We start from the raw sequence: 17312 nt of genomic DNA on the forward strand, positions 1-17312 counted from the left end.
AGGAAAGGACAACCCTTGTTCCAGGCCTTTCTCTTCTTGTACTTCTTTATTCTAATTGATAAGAATTCTTATCTTGTTATTTTTCTAGAGAAAGAAATGCTTCTTTTATTTAATTATAAAAATAATTGTATTAGTATTTGAATTTTTTAATGAAAGAATGGTCGTTGAATATTGTTTTAAGGAAATGACAACCCTTGTTCCAGGCCTTTCTCCCCTTGTACTATTTTATTCTAATTGATAAGAATTCTTATCTTTGTACTACTTCGGAGAAAGAAATATTTCTTTCATGTAATCATGTAATTAAGAATGGTCGTTGAACATTGTTTTAAGGAAGGGACAACCCTTCTTCCAACCCTTTCTGTCCTTATACCTTTTTACTCTAATTGATAAGAATTGTTATCGTTGTACTTCTTCAGAGAAAAAAATATATCTTTTATATAATTATGAAAATAATGATTCTACTTTAGAGGCTCTACCAAAGGATGAAGTTTGAGAGACCCTGGCCCCGCATACTGTCCTACATTCGACACCTTGAACATAATTTGCATAAACAAACCTTGTGCAGCAGGTAAATAAGCAGCAACAGAATGATCGTCCCGGCGCAGGCTGAGAGAACTACTACCCAGAGCGGGATAACATCTGGCGCAGATGGTGTCACGCTTGGCTCGACGTTTGTTTTAATTTCGCGACTCTTGATCACCTTTTCGGCAGGTGCACCGATGAACGGCTGCTTCGTAACGCGTGCTATCAGTTTGGTGGAGACCGTGACCTTCTCCTGGACGGCCTCTTTCTTCAGGGTTCTCGCGGCTACCCTGTACCTAGCCCCGAGCCAGACCTCCTCATCCTTCTTTAGAGGACCCACCACGCACTTCAGCATGACGCATTTCGCTGTGTTGCAAGGACTAGGCGGTCCCTGTGCCCTGGGGTCGCTTTCATAATCAATCTTCGTATCGAGCTCGCTTTCCTCCATCAGAAGATCGTCGTCCAGGTCTCTGGCTCGTCTGTGCAACCTTTCGAACTTCTTGAACTGTTCCACTTCGACCATATCGCTGTCACGCTTGGGTCTGGATCCTGCATCCGAGTACGGCGTATCAGTCGTCTCGTTGTCATCGAGCGATTCACGATTGTCCCTTCCGTGGACTCTACTGAAGACTCTCTTATCCTCCCTTCTCTTCTCTTCATGGGTACTGGAATACGTCGACTCGTATTCCGCCTCCAGCTCGCCGACCTTACTGGATTCCTCGGTCCACGACTGGCTGTGGCTCTTCGACTCGTGGCTATTCGAGCTTCTGCCACCATGTGGATCGTCCACGACGATCGAGTGGTGCTCGTTGTAGCTGAAGGACCCCTGCAGTGGAAATCTGCGGCCATCTTTCAACACGATGTACCCTTTCCCGGAAGAATCCACGAGAAGTTCGCCCTCTATCCTCAAGAATCGACTGTCTCTGTGGTCGGTGGTTTCGGAGACGTAGCTTGGACTCCCGTAGCGATCCTGAAGAGGGAACATGGAGCTGTCCTGGAACTCTATGTACTCCTTTCTGTCAGCGGAAGTTCGGAACCTCCCCATGAACTGGACGAACTGCCTGCCCTGTTTGTTGTACAGTTCGTACCCAGACGTTGCCTTCGACAGGGATCCAAACAGTCGCTCCAACTCCTGAGTAGAGCTGACATTACGCAGATGGAACCCGAATTCACCTCCTCGAACGGTTTCCTCTCGATCACCCGTAATTAATGCATGACCACCTGTAGAAATCTCACGTTGTCTCTCTTGCTCGCGCTCGTATTCCTCTTGCCACCTTCTTCGTTCCTCCTCCTGTTTTCTTTGATAGATCAGTCGTTCCTGTTCCTCCCGTTGCTGCAGAAGACGAAGTTCCTCCTGCTTCCTCTCACGCTGATACCGCTCTTCCTCTTCCAGCCTCAAACGCGCAGCTTCTTCTTGACGACGTAACTCTACCTGACGACGTAGCTCTTCCTGACGACGTTGCTCTTCCTGGCGACGTTGCTCTTCCTGTTGTCGCAACAGTCCTTGATGCCTTTGCTCGCTTTCGCTTGTGGCAATAGTTCTACCTCCAGAAACGCTCTGGAAGCTACCGTCGTCGGTGGTGCGAAAACCACCTCCCAGACTCCCGCTGTTCCCGTATTCCGTTTGGATGAGTACACCCATGTTGCCAGCGCTGAGGTCGCCCGTGCTCAGAGACCCAGAGTTGTTCTGCGAGTACGTCGTAACCACCACGTTCGATTTGTCTTGAGCTGTCTCCACCTGCGAGTTCGTGGTCTGGATAGTGACAACGTTCGAAGAAGAAATGGACGATTTACTGCTGCTCGAGCTCTTCCCGCCGTTGATCTCGAAGTCTTCCTTGTGGCTACCGTTTCTTCTACCGTGGCTGAATCCGTGCTGCACGTTGATCGACTTGCCTGACTGAGATTCCTCCAGGACTCCTGAAAGGCCCTCATGCAGGCCGTACTGCTTTTTGCGCGGGTTCAACTGCAAAAGGTTTGAATTGTTTAGTTTAGTAGGTAATAGTTAGTTGAGGGCAATAAGGGTGTCTCAAAATTAACGCAAGATTTGAATTTGCTGCCATTTTTGCTGTCAATTGTTGGCAACCCTGAAAAAAGAACAATTTGACAGCTGAGACACAGTATAGGTACAACTAGTAGTCACTCTGTGTCGGCACCTCTGATGTTGGTGTCCGAGGTCCGCCATGTTCCTGGTATGCACCGCGCGCATATTTACACTGAGAGAAAAAGAAAGGCAATTGCAAACGGTAGGTGTAAAACACCGACCAATCACAGCGCCGGAGTACAGTAAAGACTGGATAAGTGCAAAACAGGATCGAGTGGATAAATGCAAGCTGGCTGCCCCCACTGTTGAGCAAGTACGTCTCTTGCTGCTTATCAGCGGCCCTCAGGGGCTGTAGCGGTGTTTGTAGCTACAGTACGGGCTTAGCAACCCCGAGGTACCCGAGCTAGAGGGGAGCCAACGGGCCCCAATAGATGAGAAGTCAGAGATACTGCAAACAGTCTTAAAATAATGTAAGAGTCATGTAAGACGAGGATAAGAATCTCCACCTTGCGGAGACCCAACGCAGCCTACATAGTTTTCCGCGTGTCAACAGCGCGACGCTAAATCTAACCTCTACTTGTAAATGTGCTTTTACGTTTACGCGGAGTCTAGATGTGCTTTTGACAATAAAACTCTTTATACTGATTCACGTTGTGTATGTCACCCACTGTCTAACACCCACCACTTGACTTGGGTTCCCCCTTGACCAGTGTAATATGATCCCAACTGAGATATCGGTGAGACTATGAACTATTGCCTCACCGATACGCTTCTGCCGACTGCTTTTTTCCTCGGACCTCTTTCTCTTTCACTCTCTGTCCTTTTCTACGTTCCACAATCGACTCAAGCCAAATGTAAACACAGAATAGAAACCTCGACTGGATAATTGCAATGCTTGTGTCCTGATTTTCTTGCACTTGCCTAGTCTTTACTGTAGGGCGCGTAAGGAGCCTAAGGTTTTTGCACGTTACTGTAGATTCTAGCTAAAAGCATAACATACCTTTAAGCTAAGGTAATTTGCATTGGCAGACTCGCAGACGATAGGTCCAGAGGTTTCCGGCTGTTCCAGGAGATAGAGCAGCTCGTCTCCAGCCAGCGTCTGCGCCGGCCAAACGAGGTGCACTTCCGCCTCAACGACGTCTGACGGTCCCAAGTTACGAATGGTGTAATTGTGCGTGACAGCTGGCCCAAACTCGACCTCGGTCGACGCGTTCGTGTCGCTGGTGTAATTATCTGGATTGTAATGCAGATCCTTCGGCTTGCTCTCACCATCCACGCGTAGTTCGGTCTCTATCCAAATCGGCAGCTTCAGGGTGTACTTGTTGTCGTCGGTTGTGAACGGATTCTCTGGGTTAGTGGTGTTCACGTCCATCTCGAACGAATAGATGGGCTTCATCTCGTGGGACGTGACCGGCTGCAACAGCACCTTGAACTTAACTAGTCCGTTCTTCTGGAGAGGATTGCCAATGTCGCAACGAAGAGTGTTGTTGTTCGACTGCTTCGGCGCCGAGCATTGGACAGGCACCCCCATTGTCTCTATCTTCTCGACTTTGATGTAATCGATGCCAGTGGGCAGCCTCAGGTTGTAAGTCGCCTCGAACGCGTCCTCGCCCATGTTCTGCACCAGGACGTCCAGCTCCAAGCGTTTTCCGGAACCCAGCAAGTATTTCAGCACGTTCGATGACACGTTCATTTGCAAGTCCGGTATGCACACGTTGTCTGGGCCACAGTTCTTCCTGATGGCCAGCGAGTCCTTTCTGGAGGTTGTCGTGCCTAGAATCGGTGACAGAGGTAGCCTGGGATCCCTTGGTCGATTGTCCTGGTACTGTTCCTCCTCGAGGCTCATTCGCATCTCTGCGTCCAGCGACGTTAGTTTGTCGCGAATGTTGGGTACCACGTATACCTGTGGATCATTGGAGCTAGTTAGGGAAATTGTAAATAGAGTAGACTGTTATAGTGGAGCTATAGTAGAATTAGACTGTTTTTGATCATTGGAATATTGGGTTGGCCGTCAGGTTCGTACCAAATTTGAAGAAACATTCAAAAGCACGTTTGAATTTTCATACGTATTTGTTGAATTAAATAGGTGCCATTTTGTTCCACGACGTTTCCACTCTTTAAGGGATGTACAGTGCCGGACAAAATGATAGGACACTTGATGTATTTGTATATGTATGTCATTGAAAATATATGGGCAGAACGTTCGAGAAACATTTATAAGAATGGAAAACAATATATAGATATTGAACATAGACAAACTATGCGACCAAATAACATTTTATTTGCTCTCTAATTATTACAACACCGACTTCCACTGTACTATTTCTATACAGACCTGAACCGTGCGGCAGAACTGTCGATCCCGATCCACGGTGATGGTACGATTCAACGTATTCCTGCCCTCCAGCTCCAAGAAGAACAGCCTGGGGTTCTTCGTCTTCTTCACGTCCAAAACGTACTGGATATTGAAGTTGTGCTTCGAGAAGACACCCTCTCCCGTATACCTGAAGCACGCCCTCAACGGGAAACAGGTCACCCTGCTCCCGTCCGACAAAGTGCAGTTCCTGTCGTCCAAAGAGATCAACTTGGACTCCCGATCGAACGACACGAACGAGTCCATCTTGATCACTGGCCGAGATCTGAACATAATCGCCGTTCCAGACTCGTAGGCGCCCACCACCAAATCCGGATAGTGATTTCCGTCGAGGTCGAGGCCGCCGGCCACGGAAAATCCGAACGTCTCCACGGGAACATCGAGGTTCTCGGCGTAGATCACCTGCGAGTACTTCTCCAGGACACCGGTGGCCGAACCATGGTAGATGTAGACGGCTCCGCGACCACGCAGACCGCCATAAGGAGCACCCACGACGAAATCGCCATAACCGTCACGGTCGATGTCCCCTAGGCCGGCCAGTGACAAGCCGAATCGTCCGCGGTTGCTCTCCCCGTCTCTGGATAACGATAAGCTATTATCGCGAGGGTTCAACGATCCGAACGCTGTGCGATGTTAGGAGGCTCTTTGAATTAGTTTGAAAGTTTTAATAGGCGGAGATGCTGTACCAGGTGAGGGACAATATGTTCCGATATAATCACGAATCTTTGTATCGTGATTAATTGTACTTTTGGACGCGATGAGATAGTCTGGAGGCTTTTGAGAGTGATTGTATAATAAGTGGAGAATAGGATAAGGGAAAAGTATAGAGAAAGAGATTAGAGAATTTTTCGACTTTGGGAAAAATAGATTACCCGATAGCGAATTTAGTAGAATTTTTTATCAACAACTAGTGCAAGTTTCAATTTAAGAGGTGTATATCAAATGATGTTTCTTTTGTGAGGAACACAAGTTTCCTCATATTCACTGTGAAGAGTGAAAAAATTACAAAATACAGACAGTATGCAATAATATGAAAAAGATTGAAAGCAAAGTTCATATTATAATATTTACAGAGTATATATATATGTATAATAAATTCCTATTTAGGTTCAATTTTTGTAGGTGCGTTTGCTAAAATTTTGTTTCACGTAAAGTTCCGCAGTTTAATTATGAATTTTATCGCAAAACTACCCCAATTTTCATTGGAAATTTGAATCCCTTGTTTAGTGAGCATCATTGTTTTCAAATTTTTAGTTATCATTGCTTAAGGACTCTTAACTCTTTCTTTTTAAAAATCTGTTCGGTTCGTTTTTATATAAGTACATTAAACAAAATGAAGAAAATGAATGAACCTTAGCACGAAAAAAGTAATTTGCGTAATGGTGGCTGGGCGAAGTTCGTTCATTGCTATCGTAAAACCTAGCCCTTGATGACGTAACCGTGACTAACAAAATCGCTAATTAATTAATCCATACTAACAGACAGCCAATATCCATTATTTAATTTCAAAGGTATATAATAAAAATAATGAATGAATATTATTTTCTTTGCACATAAGCATGAATTCAGTGATTCGCGTTTGAGTAATCGTGTGAATGATTGCGAAATACCTAGAGTCGACTTTGCGGTATTTTTCAGGTCCGGCGCCTTGATAGATCACGTACACCCTTCCGGTCTCGATGGTCATTTCCGGGTTATCTGGCACTGTGTACATAGGCGCGCCAACTATAAGATCGTCCAAGCCATCGCCATCGATATCACCGGAAGCAACGGAGTAACCGAAATAAGCTCCCATTTGCTCCCCGGTAATGTTACGAGGATTCGTCATATTTGACATGAACAAGATGACCTGCAACCAGATTTCTTTTATTAATCGGCGATATCTTCGTATTTCGTCGCTTGAACCGTCCATTGAGTGAGTAACAAATATCTCTTCCTTAATTTCGAGATCCATGAAGTCATTTTAATACTTTTTTTTTATGAAATCGTGGAACGAAATTAGATGATGTTTTATTTATTTAATTACGCAATTACTGTATCATTTGCATATTACGTGTTTATTTCAAGATCAATGAAAATATTTTAATACTTTTTTTTTTTATGAAATCGTGGAACGAAATTAGATGATATTTTATTTATTTAATTAAGCAGTTACAGTATTATTTGCATATTACTTGTTGATGAACAAAAATTAACATTCACATATTTCTTCCAATAGAAATGGGAATGATTATTTGTAAATCTAAAAATAATTTATATTGGATTGTCCTAAAAGTTTATTTCATTTTGCTGTGTTACTGTTATGACTTCAACTACTTATAGTATATTACTAAATCCTCTATTCGTATAAACACTGCTACACAAAAGAACCGAGTCCAAATCTTGAAAGAAATTTCGAGACAACCTAACACAATACCAGCAATTGAATTTTCATAATTTGATCAGCATATTCGGCAACGTTGATCATTTCTAAACGCAGCCTCCACTCAGCACAGACGATCAAATTCTGCTCGACAAATTCGAGCCCGAGATCATTCGATACCGTATTGCCTTCGACGTGGTTGTCATTCGTCTTACGTCACTTTTTTTATCAAGTTACTACAAATGGACCGACGTCGTTAGGTCCGCGTCTTTTTCCCGGGACAGCAATAAATTTTCACCTGACGGGTTACTTTCACCGGCAGAAATTAATTTCAATCGCGCGTTCCTTCTTTCCGTCGCAATTACGTGTTAATATTTCATGAGCATACTTTGCCAAGAAGGTCGGAGCCACGAGGTACGCCAACAGCAGACCCGCTCTCGCCATTCCCAATGAAATCTCCGGTCGTCACGGAATAGCCCATGTAGCTATCGTCCTCTGTATCTGGTCCTTCCTTGGTGGACATTATCCTGGGTCGATTCTTCAGCGACTGTGAAAATGCTTGTCCTGTAAAAGCAACCAGCGAACAATGAGAACGACGAAGTCGCGAGAAACGCTCGTTGAATCACGTATTTTCCCAAACACGTTTTCGTTCTTGACTACGATTAAAAATAAAAACCACTTCAAAAGTCACTACTCGAAATTACAATACCAAACACATACAAACGTAAAGGGTACATGGGATGTCCCGAAAATAAATGGTTAAGGTTTGGAGTTTCTTTTCGATTTGAGGATTCGAAAATGTCGTGAAATTGTGAAAATAAAATGTAAGGTTGAAAGTGTTGTTAGTGATTGTGAGTAGTAGTGAAATTAATTTAACACGTTGATCGCTACGCTATCCATATGTGGGTGACAGGACTTTCTACTGTGGAATTAAATAACATAATTTCGAAGATAAGATGTTAAAGATAAAATAATTTTTGGAAAAAAATATAATCGATTTCGAAAAAAAAAATATACATGTCGAATTGAGTAACCTCCTCCTTTTCGAAGTCGGTTAAAAATAAATCTGGTTAGGTGTGGGTTGGTAAAAATTGTCAACTAGCAATAATAACGGTAAACGTTACATTATGTAGGTTTCAATTGTCTAAAAAAATATTATTCTTATAAAAAAAGTGTTAAAATATGGTCATTTCGATTTGTCGAAATATTCAAGGATCAGTAAAGTTAGATCATGCTTGTATTCGCAACAATAAAGTAATAGAATTGTTTACTATGAACACGAAGGAAATTGTGTCGTCTGCGAAAACTCTATTGCCAATTAAGAATCCTTCTAATCAAAATAGAAGCATCTTCAGACATAATTGTATCCTCAACACTTGTGAAATAAACTCCCAAAGTTTAACTATCTATTTTCGGGATGCTATGTATAATGATTTCATGTTAGTGCTCAAACTGTTCAATAACTAGGTTGTAACAAACAAAATGCCCCGTTGAAGGAACTATTTACATACAATGTACCTAATCTACTATCTTACAAGATTCTCGTTATCGTATAACTCTTGCCAAAACTCGTGCAATAAAAAATTCCGAAACGGATACTGTTAATGTTAAAATGAAGGAATAAGATGAAAATCTTAGATAATTTTCTTGGGTAATTCGGAAGAAGTGAAAAAGATTTGATAATTACAACTGGTGCACAGTTTCCTCAGATGGTCAAGCAATCAACACGATAATCCGGTGCTGCAACAGTTTCAACTTCGGAGTGACTAATGGAGTCTAAAATCTTGATAAATAGGTTCCTCGTGCTCTAAACGAGAGTCGGAAAAATCGATAGAACGAAGTGTGTGGTTTTTGCTGTCATTCTTGTTCTAATGGACAATTCTTTAATTGGCTAATGACACAATGGTGATAAATGGATCTCGCAAGACAACCCCTGCTCCACGCCTCCATACTTGGACGTTGATGAATCTTTAAGATCTATCCTGTAACCAAGTTTGTGCTCTAAAAGAGTAATGGCGATGTTCGTCATCCATTGCTGATGTTACTTTCAAGTCTTTCCCAAAATGAACTGAATCAACCTCTGGCGAGTCGTGTTGAAGGTAAAACCTTTTAGGAAGATAGACAAACGAACTTCATATCACGTGATGTAGAAGATGAAACTCAGCTACTCCGATGAGAATAGGTCAGGCCTAAATAATACTTGAAGAATGATGATGAAGTAACCTATAATTTTCTTGATGATTTAATTATTTTCTTTTATTTGTTTGAGGATAACAGTGTCATCATTGACTCTGCTAAAAATGAACTATTTTTAGTATTAGAATTTATCTTGCACTTTCTATCGCAGAAAAGAGTTCCTTGTCAAGAACAGAGAAACTTTCTGTCATGTAGAAAAGAAAATACATATACACGGTATCCCAAAAATGTTGAAGGTCCTTGAAAAGGGTGGTTCGGGTGATTTGAAACAACTTTTTCCTTAGCCAAAATGTTGTGCGAGGCGTCGTTAAGGAGATATTAACAGAAAACCCTCGCGGAGCGCTCCCAGTAGTGTAGCCTACGCACTAGACGGCCGCAGTAGTGTAGGCTACTCACCAGACGGCCGCAGTAGTATAGGCCACGCTCCACCGGCATACTCGCGCTCTGATTGGTCGCGGTTTTCTATTAATATCTCCTTAACGAAGCCTCGGACAACATTTTCGCTAAGGAAAAAGTTGTTTCAAATCACCCCCCTCGAACCACCCCATTCATGGACCTCCAACATTTTTGGGACACCCTCTATACAAAGTGGTATGAAAGATGAAGCTCAACTGCATTTAGCTACCCTCATAAAAATACTTCAAACCTAAATAATACTTGAAGAATGATGATGGAATAACCTACAATTTGCTTGGTGATTAAATTATTTTCTTCAATCTATCTGAGAATAATAGTATGATTTTTGGTATTGCTAAAACTGAACTACTTCTGTTATAAAATCTAGTATAACATCTAGCACGAAATTTAGAATTTATCTTCCACTTTTTATCGCAGAAAAGAGTCGGTCAAGAAGCTACAGACAGGTTCGTACGAATTTATAAAATCTGTGTTCTAAAACGTTCTAGTTTCTCGCCTAAAAGTTCCTTTATTAACCAATAGAAATCTTACCTCGACCCAATATCGGACATTCTGAACGCTACAACCTGTCGTTGCGTAAAAAATCGAAATCGCAGTCAAAGAAACGGTTGGGAAAAGAACAGAATTGTAAGCTGCGTGGACATTATGACTAATCTAGCATTTAAGCAACAGTTCTATCCGCAATAGTGGCGACGTTGCTTCGCTCGCTACTGCCAGGCATACTGTAAATTAAATAGCAGCTCTCGAATGGCATCCGAGGTCGATTAGACATCCGTCCCTTGCCGCAACACGAAGCTGTGAAAAGCAGGCCCCCGCCCCGTTAGAGATTGCTACCCTCGACTCACTTGGTGGTTTAATTAATAAGTAATACTAGCACACGGTGAATTAATCGTCAAACGGATATTAATCACTCTTAGGGAGTGGCACGGTGGCGTACAAGACCTCAAACTGTCAAGCATACAAGATTGCCTCGCGGTAATTGGAAATCTGTGATGCGACGAACAAAAGTGTTTTTCTCCTTTGCTCCTCTCCACGTTTTCGCGACGCTCTTGAGCGTGACAGTTCCGCGCGGCTTCGATCGAATTATTAATCACAGGTGTCTTGTTAATGTCGCGGTGAAATCGCATGAGCGGAAAAGCCGGATGACCGCGGACGTTTGCGAGTAATTAATGGAAATTAATTGGGGCCACTGCCAAGCAAGTGTAAACGCACGCAGACTGTACGATCACTGGTGTCACGTCGCTTTTGGGACAAATTTCGGACACCATCGAACATCGTCGACGCCCACTGATGCGAAGATGCGGCTTTAGAATCATATCTTCGTCTGGCATAACAGCTGAGCCATTTTACGCGACATGGTAACTTGTGGATAATTATAAGAAAATGTTTACTTCGCTGTGTTAGGTGTCAATTAACACATTCGCGACCGCTGACGTGGATTCACGTTTCTTTAAATTATATTCTTGGTTATGAAAACGTTACGAAAATCTTTTTATTTCATCTCCATTAATACATAGTTTCGTAACGTAATTTACTCCAATTAAGGAAGTGTTCACATACTTTCGAGCAGCGGTGTAATACATTTGAATGCGTTTTCTAAATTGTCCGCGCCGTTATACCAAACAAATTATGCGTAATAAAGCCACCAGTAGCATCGGTAGAGTTGCGAATCCTTGAATGTGAACTTTCATGGACGCCGACATAAGTTTCTCGAGCGTCAAGCAAGACTTGTTAATGGGAGCCGTAGTTAAGAGTATGGCAGCTGATTAGAGGTTTTAGAAGGGCTGGTTTAAGTCGACAACGTTGATTGGTTCGTTTAAGGGCGCCTGAAAGTACGCGGTACCTGATCCTTCTGCTTCAGGTGTAGTGAACGTCGTCGCAACGAACTGCAACCTCATATCGGTGCTGATCGAGTATAACTGACCTGGAATTGTTTAACGAATGTCTCCTCTAAATCATTCTCGGTTGTCGTTCCATCGCCCCAGGGGTTATCGAAGCTCGAAACTTTCGGCTCTTTATTAGTAGAAAGGTGACTTCTCGCCAACCAATTAGCGTGTGGGCTCAAGGGGGACGGGTAGATTTTAATGCAATTGTAGATCGAAAATTTAGACAAGCCCAATTATTTCCAGCGAGACTTTAGCAGAATTTAGAGAATTTAAGGATAGCTCGAAATTTGTATTTTGATTATTGCGTGGAATTTTCACTGGGAATTAGTATTAATTCTTTATTAACAGGGTGTTCCAGAATTTGTGTAAGAACCGGAAAAGGGGGGGTATCTGAGACGATTCTGACCAACAATTTCCTTTGCGAAAATGTCGGTGGGGGCTTCGTTTTTGAATTATTAACAAAAAACCGCCGACCAATCACAGCGCCCGAGCAGCGCGCTCTCAGCTGATAGGCAGCCAATAGCAGCTCGAGCCTATACTCTCGCGGCTAAGCGTGCGTTACTCGGGCACTGTGATTGATCGGCGGTTTTTCGTTAATAATTCAAAAATGAAGCCTCCATCGACATTTTTGAAAAGGGAATTGTTCAGAATCGTGTCAGCTACCTCCCATTTCCGGTTCTTACAGGAGTTCTGTTACTTCGTTATTTTTAAGACAAACGAGCCTTTTGATTCACCTCTTAACCCTTTGCAGTCCAGATTTTCTGATTTCAGTACAGTTCTGTCGAGTGTCACTCAGCATAGGACAGCAAAGGGTCAATTCTGGTAAATACGTAACAGTGGTGCAAATGAATCGAAATAAATTAGTGAATTCATAGCCAGCTGGAATCTAGAAGAATTAAATTTTTGTATTGGATGCCTTCAAATTTACAGGTCTTCTTTCAAATGTAACACCTTAATTGCAGGTGTGCAATATGGCGGCAATACGCGTTGACACGGAATTACCTTGATAAAATTGACATTTGATATTCGGCAAAATATAGTTTTTAAATTCCGCTTCCTCAAAGGCTTGGCAGTCGGTTAAACAAAAGTCGAGAAATAACTGAATAAATAATTAATGTACAATAATTAATCTATAATAAATATCAAACAAATTATCATTCATTAACCCTTTGCACTCGGAGCCATATTATTGCAAAATATGCAAACAGGAATCGCGTCGTATTAAATATTCTAACTTTAAAACTATGTAATTTATTGCAATATTTGATTTATATTGATCTTTAGACATCGAGGGAACATATTTATGACAAGAAATAAAAATTTTATATCTCATATTTTTCTAATATGTTGTAAAGCTTAAAACACATATCGATATGCATTAAGAGTCACATTCCTTTAGGCTACATTCTTGGGCTTGCTCGTATATTTCCTCAAATTGCACCATTTAATACAAAGTGCGGTCATACCTATCTCATATAAATGTTTTTTACTGCTTTCTGTGAACGTTCATCGGCTCATATGATTTTGTATACATTTCAGTACATGTACCACGGTTTGATTTGCTTTTCCTTATCGTTTTAAGGAAAAACTTCGAGGAAACTTAGGAAACATGCATTTTTGACGCTTTACATAAATTTATTGCGTATAATTACCAAAGCAAGGCATATTTTAATTCAAATGAAAATAAAAAATGACTATTTTAAAATAATATCAATTCATTTGAAATAATAACTATTTCAAGTGAATTGTTTAGTTATTTTTGTATTTCAAATTTAACGAAAGAAATAATCCCCAAAATAATATGCAACAAGAACTATTTATTTCAAGAAATTTCTACTTTTTAAATTTCGAGCAAAATTCTTTCTTCGAGAAGTTCAATTTTTAAGAGATTTTTATCCATCTAATGTTATAAAAAAGAATTATCGTTCATAGCAATCATAAATAATTGAATTTCACAAGTGACCACAGCTATGAAAATAATTATGAAATAGAATAACACGTTACTTGAAATAGTATTTCAAATAATGTTGTTTCATCAGCGCCTAGATCCGATAATTACTAACAAAGTTTGCTAGACTTGTAATGTCTCCTCAAGAAGGACATCCGAGTGCAAAGGGTTAAGGTAATTCTGACAGCGAAACGGTGACCTAGATTGAACTTTGGAGTCAGTGGATCGAAAAGGAATCTTACCTTGCCAGTACCAACTTCCTGGCGCCCCGATGAAGAGGCCCTCGCCGTTCTGTAACAAATAGAAAGTTGTGCCATTAAGGGAATTTGTCGACGTCGAATAACTAACGGTGGGAAGCACTTTAGCTGATCGTCTTTATCAGTGAAATTTCAACTTCTCTCGATACCCGTTAATCTCATTCAGACGCCTTCGATCGCTGGCATATCTGGAACTTTAATTTTAGAACCTACCAATCCGTCTGAGTTCGTTAAAACGCGATACGCCCCGAGATAAGTTGCATACAAATTAGTACAGAAACGGAGTAATAATTAATTGAATTAATTTACGTTCCGATAGATAGAATACAGATGAGCAAAATACGTTAAATGCTTAAATGTTTCAATCATAAAATGCTCCGATATTAAAATGCTTCCAAATACTAAAATGATTCCTAAACAAAGTGTTCTTATTCTATAATGCTTTAATGACACTCTGCTTCTCATTCTAAAATGCTCGAATTCTAAACATTTTTATTTTAATATATTTTTATTCTATAATGCTTCAATACAACTCTGATTCTCATTCTAAAATGCTCAAATTCTAAACACATTAATGCTAATATATTTTCATTCTACAATGCTTCAATACCATTTTACTTCTCATTGTAAAATGCTCAAATTCTAAACGTTTCAATCCTATAATATATATATTTTTTTTTATTGAAATTCTTCCATATCCGCTGTGTTTCAATACAACAATGCTTCAACCACAAATAGTATCGATTAATTTATTCTCAAAACATTTCAATCCTAAACTATTCCACTGCACATCAGATTCAAATCGCTTCGAAACCAAGACGCCTTACAATCTCAACTCCTCAATCAGCTGAAAACCTTTAAACCTCGCCACACTTCTACTCCTCCTCTATACAACCTAATCTCCCCAATTAATTCCGATAATCGACGCGTTCCACGTATCCCGTGTTCAACTATTCCAGCCAACAACGACTGTTCACAGTCGTTCTCACGCGATCTCTCGCGCGGGCGAAAAGTACCAGAACAACAAGCGTGAATTATCGACCCGCGATTTTTCGAGGCCGCGGGCGAGCCGACCAGGAAACGGACGCACCCACGAAAGTGGCGATTTTTCTCTAATTCCCGAGATAATGGCGGAGATAAGGAACGCCTCGCGCACGGGCCCCGAGACGCGATAAATCAGCCAGCTCGCGCGTACGCTCGGTCCGGGCATCTGTGCACCAGCGCGTGTAAACGCGCCTCGCGCGCGGAATCGCGTCACGCATGTTGAGCCTGTCTTCCAGCGGCCTTCGCGATAGGAGCTTCTTGGTACGCGACGATCGCCTCCGCTCGATCGCGGAAAAATCGTCGATCGGCTACTGGAACGCCTCGGACATGTACGCAGAAACATCTTCGATCGTTCTGGAAAGAATTGCTGGCACGCGGTTACGACTTCGCAACTACCATCCGGACGTGTACGCATGTAACATGTGAAATCACCGATTCCCGAGTTGAAATGAAAACATTTTGTTGGCGTATGGCATCGAAACGAAACGTCGGATTTCCTTGAAACTTGGACTTAATGCTCTTCGATGTCGTTAATGAAACACCTATTTCGGCATTTTAGAAAATTCAACCCCTGAAGGGGTGAAAAGGGGTTGCAATATTTGCATGGGACATATTTTGTCCGTGGTCGGATTTACTTCGTACTTGGTCTTAATATGCTCATTTACACAACTATTTTGTTTTAAAGTTGCCTTGTTTCCATACATGTATCTACAAACTGCAAATTTAACATGTAAATACGTAATATAGAATAAGAATAGTATTCCACGTGGATGAAATCGCGGATCACAGCTAGTTTTATATATTTTTCTATCTATGCACATTTTCATACATTTCCCCATGTTTCCATTTGCCATAAATGCATATACAATTATAAAATATAAATTATACATCCGCAATCTAATTATCATATATTCGCAATCGTCAAACAGAAATTCTCTATGCAGGAAAAGTAAAACAAAAAGAAGAACAACTAGACGATAATATTAAAATTTGAATGAATACTATCGTATGTATCTATAGTCACAAACGGTTCGCAGATGTTTATGCAAATTCATACTTGTGTATACACAGACGAAGAACAGATAAGTAAATTAAAGCGTGTTTTGTCTTCCGAATAAACAACATATCTTGCATAGCAATGTCGGCATCGTTACATGGTTATCATTTTTCTCACGCGTTGCGTTACGTTCAGCGGCAAGTAGTATAGGCCTGCACGCGTCAGACGAGTAAAACCTGCGTGAAAGTTTCAATGTTCCATGCATGGGAACAACCGATACGAAGGTTCAACTGCGATAGGTATGTCGATGATTTCGAGTGGCACTCGAGTGGCTCATGCGCCGATTAAGTGCTGTCGAGTATCAGGAGACCGTGTGTGAACGTTGGCTCAAGAGCGTTGTTTTATCAGAGGGGCCCACGAACGTTACGACACGTATTCAAGTTGAATCGCGTTACGCGCTTCGGGATCTATTGCTCCTCGATCCCACCGCACTTGTCTTTACATTGACTTTTCATGAAGTTTAAAATAACTTTACGATCACCGCGCGGTCATAAACGAAGAAAAACAGATATTTTATTATTCCCTGCGCGATACGTTTTCTTTTTCCACTTCAATCTCTTCGGTTCAGCTACCAGATGAAGGTTTGAACATTGAAGCTGTTTCGAGGATTCGTGCGTGCTTACAACTCACATACGGTGAACTTTCAAGTTGTGATTTTTAACACCAGGTCTTTTGTTACGTTATGTTTTATACGTTATACATTGAAATAACATGTCATTCTAGTTTATAATTATTTAAAATACATTTTCGGTTGAGTGAGAACCTACTCAAATAGTATGTACATTAACGATATTCAATATTGCTGTCCCCATCAAGAACTACCCCAAACCTATTCAGACAGTATTTCCGTGTAGACAGTATGTGTATTAACAGCATTCGATATTGCACTTTTTGAACGATCTCAGTTTTTGATCTCTAGGGGAGCGAAACACTGTAAAAATTTCTAACATAAATAACTTTTGTTGCATATTATTTTTAGCATTACTTCTGTCGTTAAATTAGAAATACAAAAACCACGAAATAATTCATTACTCGAAATAGCTACTATTTAAAATGAATTGATAATATTTTTGTTCTCAAATAACTGTCTGAAATAAATTATTTCAAATAATTATTTTTTATTTTCATTTTAGTTAAAATATGCCAAGGTCTGGTTTATATAAGTAAACAACTTTATCTCTTAAAAATGGATGTTGTAACATTAATAG

General features: G+C 41.0%; 2 protein-coding genes across 3 annotated transcripts in view; both read right to left on the reverse strand.

Moving 5' to 3' along the window:
• Positions 1 to 9931, reverse strand: part of LOC128879548 (uncharacterized) — a 533296-nt gene extending 523365 nt beyond the window's left edge. The window contains exon 1 of the mRNA XM_054128806.1: positions 9892 to 9931. The gene's annotated coding sequence lies outside the window, so the exon portion shown is untranslated. The remainder of the gene's footprint in view (positions 1 to 9891) is intronic.
• Positions 1 to 17312, reverse strand: part of LOC128879544 (integrin alpha-PS2) — a 131674-nt gene that overhangs the window by 3706 nt on the left and 110656 nt on the right. The window contains exons 6-12 of one of the 2 annotated variants that reach the window (XM_054128792.1): positions 13989 to 14037; positions 11756 to 11836; positions 7688 to 7863; positions 6548 to 6786; positions 4899 to 5514; positions 3564 to 4466; positions 557 to 2485 (exon numbers count right to left, since the gene is read on the reverse strand). In XM_054128792.1, the coding sequence (XP_053984767.1) occupies positions 557 to 2485; positions 3564 to 4466; positions 4899 to 5514; positions 6548 to 6786; positions 7688 to 7863; positions 11756 to 11836; positions 13989 to 14037 (3993 nt within the window). The remainder of the gene's footprint in view (positions 1 to 556; positions 2486 to 3563; positions 4467 to 4898; positions 5515 to 6547; positions 6787 to 7687; positions 7864 to 11755; positions 11837 to 13988; positions 14038 to 17312) is intronic. The other variant, XM_054128793.1, reaches the window with a different exon arrangement.

The sequence above is a fragment of the Hylaeus volcanicus genome, chromosome 7 (assembly GCF_026283585.1).
Source record: "Hylaeus volcanicus isolate JK05 chromosome 7, UHH_iyHylVolc1.0_haploid, whole genome shotgun sequence".
Classification (NCBI taxonomy): domain Eukaryota; kingdom Metazoa; phylum Arthropoda; class Insecta; order Hymenoptera; family Colletidae; genus Hylaeus; species Hylaeus volcanicus.